General features: G+C 43.0%; 2 protein-coding genes across 2 annotated transcripts; both read right to left on the minus strand.

Moving 5' to 3' along the window:
* Positions 1-1,329: 1,329 nt before the first annotated feature.
* Positions 1,330-6,258, minus strand: LOC123409912 (putative receptor protein kinase ZmPK1). The gene is made up of 2 exons (XM_045102786.1): positions 5,306-6,258; positions 1,330-3,045 (listed from the first exon to the last, which is right to left on the minus strand). Exons 1-2 carry the CDS (start codon positions 6,222-6,224, stop codon positions 1,529-1,531), a joined length of 2,436 nt encoding a protein of 811 aa, XP_044958721.1. The 5' UTR covers positions 6,225-6,258; the 3' UTR covers positions 1,330-1,528.
* Positions 6,259-6,392: 134 nt separating this feature from the next.
* Positions 6,393-7,655, minus strand: LOC123409911. Its single transcript, XM_045102785.1, has 2 exons — positions 7,437-7,655; positions 6,393-7,192 (listed from the first exon to the last, which is right to left on the minus strand). Exons 1-2 carry the CDS (start codon positions 7,489-7,491, stop codon positions 6,822-6,824), a joined length of 426 nt encoding a protein of 141 aa, XP_044958720.1. The 5' UTR covers positions 7,492-7,655; the 3' UTR covers positions 6,393-6,821.
* Positions 7,656-8,580: the final 925 nt, after the last annotated feature.

Raw genomic sequence — 8,580 nt, forward strand, 5'->3', positions numbered from 1 at the left:
TCTCGTTCAGGCGGGTTTTGGTTGGCTCCCAACTTTTTCCATGGCATAATCTTTTAACCCGTCTGATTAATCTGACACAAAGCCGGGATGTTTTTCGCTAGAACCTTACTACATCGGGTTTTTTCACAGTAGACTCTATATATCGTGCGTTAACACATTCTGAGGTATCAACAAATAATAACAAGGAAATTTGTAAGTCGAAGATTCCACTAAAAGTTAAATTTCGTTCATATCTCATACCCAGTGGCGGAGCAACAGGGTGGGCTGCGCTCCACCATGTAATTTTGGTTTGACATGTATAGCCATGCGATGGAAGAAGACCGCACGAAGAGCGCACACGCGATTCAGATCCACGCCCAGCTGAGCGCCTGCTTCGTTGTCGCGGCATTGCCTCGCCTGCCATCGGGAAGCCGGAGCAACCGTCCTGACACCCGCGGTCCGGGTGCCCTGCCTATTCGCTACTATGCTCACCACCTACTTTCTCCGCCCGCCGACCTGTGCAGCAGCGTGCCCAGCAGCAGCCCTCTGCCGAGTCAACTGCAGTGCTTCCAGAAGAGCTTATCATCTCACACAGAGAGAGATATTGTCCTGTCCCGGTGAGGCCATGACTGTGCCGATCCACTGAACGCCTACCCGAGGATTGCCATGGCACCGGCGCAACACACGACCTCGCCATCCGGCATTCATCTAGTCTTCCTCTGTAGGCACTGCGACGCTTGTGTAAAGGAGCCATGGCCACACGCAGCATATACATCAACAGACACGGGTATATCATGATGGGGCTTCGCAATAGATTTACTCCATGCATCCACACCCACATCCACCCATCCAACCAAAGGAAGGTTCGGAGGCAATCGATTTGCCGGAGGGGAGCATGCTTTGTGGGGTTTTCCAGAAGGAACGATTGTTTTTTAGGTTGGCGGGAGCACTGTAGGTGGCGAATCCATGTGACATGAGGCGTTCGATCCAATAGCTTGGAAGGCTATAAACGAATTAATTCATTCTTCAGGCGGCGGGTAAAACAACTGAGATGAGGGTAGATTCAATTTTCAAAAAAATGTGTACTATAATAGTAGAGATAAGAACGGATGGAGTAGTTACGAGCACAACACTACATAAGATTACATAACATGGCGGAGTGTTCAAATACGAAATTCAGTATTGGCATTCAAGTGGCTCATGCAATTCTTAATTTAGATTTGAGATTTGGTGCTGCTGCTACAACTCTCTGCAGCTTTTCTGGTGTCTTTTCATTGCATTTATAGGAGTATGACCCGGGGACCGGGGTACTAATCCGACATAGAGTCTTAGAGACTTAGACACAAACCAAAACCAAAACCAAACATGCTAATGTGTACTGCTACTCGGACGAACCTATGATACATGACATGCATGCTTATTGTTACATTACATGATACACATCACACATATGTCTTGTTTTGGACCAAGAAGAACAAGCATAAATATACATGCATGCTGCATATACAATATCAAATGGAAAACTCTTTATGTTACGCCAATAGCTTCATCAAGCAACCGAAAGAAGCATCCGCACAACATTTTCCATGGTGGGCCTTTGTCTACCATCTTCTTCTACACATGAAACAGCCAACTTGAACATCGCCCTTGCTTGCAAGCTGTCGAACTGGCCGTTCAACCTTAAGTCAATGAAGTCGGCTATCCATAACTGTTGGCCACCCTCCAGCATTAGATTTTCTGCAAGCATCCTGATGACCCTTCCAAAGACCATTTCCACTTCCTCGTCCGCATTTGATGCCCAGTCTGAAACACGAGCCCCCTTCAGCAGTTCCAGAAGAACCACGCCGAAGCTGTAGACATCAACCTTCGCCGTTATTGGCTGGCTAGAAACCCACTCAGGAGCTATGTAACCTCTAGTTCCATGGATTCTCGATACATTTTTGTTGGATCCGCTCCTATTTACAAGTTTTGCCAGGCCAAAGTCGCTGATCTTCGGCTGTAAGTTGTCGTCCAACAGTATATTTTCAGGCTTCAAGTCACAATGGATAACCCACTCCAAGCATTCGTGATGAAGATAGGCCAATCCTTTTGCCACCCCTAAAGCAATCTTAAACCTTTCACTCCATTCAAGTAACCTTGTGCTACTAAACAAAGTTTTATCCAAAGAACCATTCTCAACATACTCCAAAACCAATATCCTGTGTGGGCCATCCGAACAAAAACCCCATACCCTCACCAGATTCATGTGGTAAATCTTTCCAATCACACTGAGTTCATGTTGGAATTCTTCTCCGCCTTGGTTTATGTCTGCCAACCTTTTCACCGCTACTGCCCTCTTGTCTTTCAAGACCCCCTTGTATACATGACCAGATGCGCCACACCCAATTTGATCCTTGAACTTTTGAGTCGCTCTTTGCAACTCCTTGTAAGTGTATCTGCGGAAATGGTTGGTTATCATTTCATAGCCAACCTCAGCTGGCCATACTCCTGTTAACTGCTTGCTCTCCCTTCTCAACATAAACCAGCACCCTAGTGCCACAAATATTACCTCCACACAAAATATCGCTAACAAGAATCCATACAATAAGTACAAGTACTGTGATTTTAATCCACTTTGAGTATTCTTCGGTTGATCCAGAAAATCTACAGTGAAATATTCGCTCTTTGCACTACAGTTAGGAACATACCTAGAACCAAAAGGTTGCGAGTGAGGAATTGAGGAATCCGAGACCTGGAATGTCTTAGGATACTTGAGATACATAGAACGCCGAATATACGGAATGGTTACACCGCCGACAAGGGACCACTTTGGATAGCAATCTCCAGTTGCTTGCAGGTATGAGAAACCTTTGCAGTTGCAGTCGTTCAAGCATATCTTCTTGCAAGTATCAAGTGAAACTAAGTTATGGCTACTTTGATCATTACCTCGGAAATCAGTGCTAGGAAGCTTCACAAACATCTCCTGGCCGTCACAGCTGAGATTGAATTTTGGCCTGCAACCTTTGCTCCGGTCAGTTGGGTCGACGATCTCGTGTCCAGGGGAACATGCACAAGCTGGACATTTGGCTAACTAAGATGGCACATTCGGTCGTGCAATCTTCGCAGACAGCTTTTATGCCTGGCAGGAATATTCTTGAAGGGGTGGTCGTCCTTCATGAGATTCTTCATGAACTACATTCCAAGAAACTCAATGGAGTTCTATTTAAGGTTGATTTCGAAAAGGCATACGACAAAGTTAAATGGTCTTTCCTGCAACAAACTTTACGTATGAAAGGGTTTGGGGACATTTGGCGTAAACATGTGGATTGTTTTATAAAAAAAGGAAGTGTCGGTGTTAAAGTAAATGATGATGTTGGTCATTTCTTTCAGACACTTAAGGGACTTAGGCAAGGAGACCCTATGTCACCTATTTTATTTAACATAGTTGCGGATATGTTAGCGCTAATAATCAGGAGGGCTAATGACAAGGACTTAGTAGGGGGACTAGTACCACATCTAGTTGATGAGGGTGTCTCGATCCTACAATATGCAGATGACACGATCCTTTTCATGGAACATGACCTCAAAAAGGATAGAAACTTGAAACTTATTCTTTGGTTGTTTGGGCAGTTATCAGGGTTGAAAATTAATTTTCACAAAAGTGAGCTTTTCTGTTTTGGGGAGGCACAAACTGAACAACTCACGTATTACCAACTTTTTGGGTGTCAGGGCGGTACATTACCGTTCTCATATTTAGGGATCCCTATTCATTATCGAAAGTTGACCATCAAGGAGTGGAGATGTATCGAGGATCGTTTTGAGAAAAAACTTAGCTGCTGGAAGGGCAAGCTATTATCCTACGGAGGACGGTTAGTTCTTGTCAACTCAGTGCTGACAAGTATGCCGATGTTTCTCTTATCCTTTTTCCAAGTGCTTGTTGGGGTAAGGAAAAGATTGGATTTCTATCGATCTCGATTTTTTTGGCAGAGCGACGAGGTCAAGACTAAATATAGGCTTACTAGATGGGACATTATTTGCAGACCCAAGGATCAGGGAGGCTTGGGCATTGAAAATCTAGAGGTCAAGAACAGGTGTCTGCTTAGCAGGTGGTTATTCAGATTATCTGTCGAATCGCAAGGGATGTGGGTACAAATTCTAAAGAACAAGTATCTGTAGCATAAAACCCTAGCCCAGGTCACTGCGCGACCGGGTGATTCCCCTTTTTGGAAGGGTCTAATGAGGACAAAGACCGCTTTCTTTAACAGAACTAGATTCATTATTGGTAATGGTGGAAATACTAGATTCTGGGAGGATACTTGGCTAGGACCACAACCTTTGGCTCTACAGTATCCGCAATTATATAACATTGCACAACGAAAACAGACCTCAGTCGCAACAGTGTTACGGCATATTCCTCTTAACATTCAATTTCGCAGAGCATTGTTTGGAAATAGATGGGTTAGTTGGTTACATCTAGTCAGACGACTGATGGATATTAACCTCTCCGATCTACCAGATACTATTCGTTGGAAGTTGACCACGAATGGTACATTCTCAGTGAAATCGATGTACGAGCATATTATTAATACGTTGCCTATCCCAAAGTCCATGCATATTTGGAAGGTCAAGGTTCCCCTTAAGATAAAAATCTTCATGTGGTTTGTTCACAAGGGAGTTATTTTAACTAAGGATAACTTGGCTAAAAGGAATTGGAAAGGAAATAAAAGATGTAGCTTTTGTCAAACGCATGAGACGATTAAACACCTCTTTTTGGAATGCCCTATGGCTAAACTATTATGGCGCTCACTACAAATTTCTTTCAATATTGAACCACCTACTAGCATTCACATGTTATTTGGGACGTGGCTAAATGGGGTTAATGTTCTTTTCGCCAAACTCATTCGGGTTGGAACTTGTGCCATGCGGTGGGCGATATGGAACTGTAGAAATGATCTAGCTTTTAACAGACTGAATTACATTAACTTTTTGCAGGTCATCTTCAGAGCTACCGCCTCGATCCGCACATGGTCCTTACTCACTCCTATGGAAACCAGGGAGCCTTTGGTTACTGGGTGTGTCCGATGGGAGATGGTAGCTCAGGTTATCTTCAACCGATATGGATGGAGGCATGCTAATAGGATTGGACTTTAGTCCAGTTTATTAGAGGGTTATTCTTAGCTATTCGGCGGTCTGAGCGCCGTGTAATTTTCGTCTTCTGCTTTTTTCTATGTTGGGAATCCTTTGTTTCTTTTCAGACTATTTTGCTATTAATAAAATGGCTATATGCATCACTCGATGCAGAGGCCGGGGCGTCGCCTCCATTTCGAAAAAAATGCACAAGCTGGACCAGGTGTATACACACATATTCCATTCATGCCACACAGACCACGTACAGAGCAGGTCTGAGGATATGCCATCCATGTGACCGACCAACTTCCATCTGTCTTGTTTAGACTGTATAATCTAAGGTTGCCATCATAATTCAATGTTAGCCTTCTCATAACCTTGGAACCCCAATCAGCAGCCTTAATAGTTAAATTGTCACTTCCAAGAAAATACCCCCAGCTATCAAGGACCCCAATTGTGGTGCTATTGAATGAGTTTCTTCGCTTTTCCCACACACTCATTCTTGGATCCGGCCAATAGATAAAAGATATATCCTTCTCATCATAAAATAGTGTGAGTAAATGTTGATCATCAAAATGGAAGCTGTAACGCCCAGCAAGAAGTAACCTATGAGTAGATACCAACTTTGTAGCACTAGTAATATTCTGATATGGAAGCAGTGTATCAGTAGGAGAATCAAAGCTTTGCCATAGAATGATATCACCTTGGCCCTTTACAATGAGATTCCCAGTGTCCAGCAGCTGAGCTTGTTCGGCTTTTGAGGAAGAGTTGACATTGTTTTCCCACACGAGTTGGCCATTATAATCTTTTACAATCATTCTTCCATCTGTGCCTAGCATGACTTGGGAGCCCCAGGAGTACACGGGGTGGAAATGATTTGCACTCCAGACGACAGTCTTCTCGGCTGTGTTGGAGAACCAAATAGAGAAGACGGAAGCATTTTTGGAAATGTTGTTGAAGCCACAGATGAAAGTACCATCTGGTGAATGGAGAACGTCAGAGCTATCCTCCACAGAGAGATAAGAGCCTGGCGAGAGGAATTCACGAGCGGAGATGTGCAAAAATAAATGAATGAAATTTAGTAGAAGCAGAGGAATAGAGTGTGCATCCATGTTTGATGAGACACTCGAGATGACCATTAGAATGATCACAAATGGACGTATTATATAGGAGACAACTGTCGGTATACACTGGAGAGGAAGCAATATGCTTCTACTTATATAATGCCAAACTGATAGGCGCGTGTCCTTTTCTTGAGAGTGATAACATGTTCTTGTTCGTCAAAGATTTAATCAGTAGTTTTTTTTTTTTTTGAAAAGGAGGAAACGACCCAGTCTTTGTCATCAAGTTTGAGAGTTGCAGAATTGTCTTCTATTTCAGCTGGTTGATGTATAATCCGGAAATAAGGCCCTTTCCTTGAATGGTAACTTGTTCTATTCAGTCAACAATTCAACTACTCCCTCTGTCCCAAAATAAGTGTCTCAACTCTAAAGCAAGGCCGTCTCCAGAAAATTGAGGGTCCGGGACAAAAATAAAATAAGGTCCTATTTTTTATTAAACATCAAACTGAAGAACTAATGTAAGCAGAGCATACTCTTACTTAATTATTTAACTTTAAATATGTCTTATTTGATACAATATTTAAAAAGTCTATAAAATACAGTAAAATAGTAAATATGATACTAACGCAATAAACTTATAAACTGACCTCATTTTCTACCAAAGAGTAGCATTCTTCAAGTATTTCTTGAAATGAAATCTTCGATCATATCTTTATAATTAATCTTCTCCAAGACGTGACCTTCAGTGGCAATATTAGCAGTGTCTCCTTCATCAACATGATTAGGATCATCATCTTCGTCGACATTCTTAGTATCATCACCTTCATCGGTTTGTGCAATGTGAGCCTCAACCTCCACTGGATCACCACCATGCGCATCAGCAATATTAGCATCTGGAGTTTGGTTTTCAAAACTGGGCTGAGGTTCTTTCACAACAAATTTATCAAGAGAACCCTTTTGTACTCGAGCATCTTCTTCTACTTTTTGTTTCTTCCTTCGCTTTGAAGCACCGGAATCATACTTCCTGCCTCGATGCATGATTCTTTCTGTTTAATAAGATAAAATATAATCTGGATCAATTCAAACCATAATTATAAACCTCTGTAGCTAAAAATAGAAAAGACTTCACCTAGACCTAAATGTAAGATTAAGACCATACCATGTTCCTGAATCACGATAGGCCAAACATTAGGATTCAGAGTTTCAGACAGATGCACAACAAATCGTTTATTGCACACCGTCAGAATCCTGAATCGTTTATTGCACACCGTCAGATGTACAGAGACTTACGCTTGCAAGGGGAAGATGATGCGCTGCAGCACTGGTCGCCGGCCACCGGCCGCATAGGTGCGTACGTCTGGCCTGGCGTCTTCCCTCTGCCGCTGTCGACTCGACCCGTCGCTGCCGTCTGCTGTCGCCTTGCTCGATACCTGCCGGCTGCCGCCGTCGCCACTCGCCAGGCACGCAACCGCCGTTCAGACCGCTAATCGTGATTACTGATTACGACGACAAAGGCAGGGATGTATAAGGGCTACGTGCGTACGTGGGCTACTTGGCATTGCTTTTTCAATGGGCTTTTTTTTCATACATATGTAGACTTATTTTTTACTAGACTCGGGGCCCCACAATTTTGGGGCCCTGTGCGGTCGGCCAATTTGGCCATCCTCATCGACGGGGCTGCTCTAAAGCTTAGTATAATTTTATACTAGAGCTAGTAGAAAGTTAAGACACTTATTTTGGGACTGAGGGAATATTATTGAAGGCTGTCTTGCAAGGTCCACCCTTATTGAAGGCTTTTAGCTGGCTGGTTTCAGGCAGCTGCTGAGGGAAATGAAATATGTACTATTTCAACAGATTGGTGGCACTGATATACGTGAGTAATTGGTTTGCTACTTCTGACACAGGTTGTCGGCAAAATCCCAGTTACTATCAGAAAGAAATGGTAGACTTGGCAATATTTGAATTTTATTCCTGCAGATAGATATAGTGTTCACCGTGTTTCACGAGAAACAGACATGACAATGACAGTATATGAAAATTCAAACCTGTCCATTCAGACAGGAAAATAATAGGTTATGGCTTTATGCGTTGCACTTGATTTCCAAAGTGAAGACATATCCGTTTCGCTTTCGGAGCAATAATTATCATCAGACTGAAGGGTGGAGCCTTCTCAAATTTATCTCCAGTCGTCGTGCAGCATGACCACGAGCTAGTGGTCTGAATTCAGAAAATACGACCAGATGCTTTTCACATACAATCCTACTCCTCTGGCCCGTGATAGAGGATGAGTTTCAGTGTAAATCCTCTAAAGCAAGCATGTTGGTCAGTGCTTGATTTCCTGGCGTCCTTGGATAACTAATTTCTTTGGAAAAAAGAAATCTCCTCTATGATTACTAATTGTCTCACGGATCTATCCAGTAGTTGTCTGAGACAT

The sequence above is a fragment of the Hordeum vulgare genome, chromosome 7H (genome assembly GCF_904849725.1).
Source record: "Hordeum vulgare subsp. vulgare chromosome 7H, MorexV3_pseudomolecules_assembly, whole genome shotgun sequence".
Taxonomy (NCBI): domain Eukaryota; kingdom Viridiplantae; phylum Streptophyta; class Magnoliopsida; order Poales; family Poaceae; genus Hordeum; species Hordeum vulgare.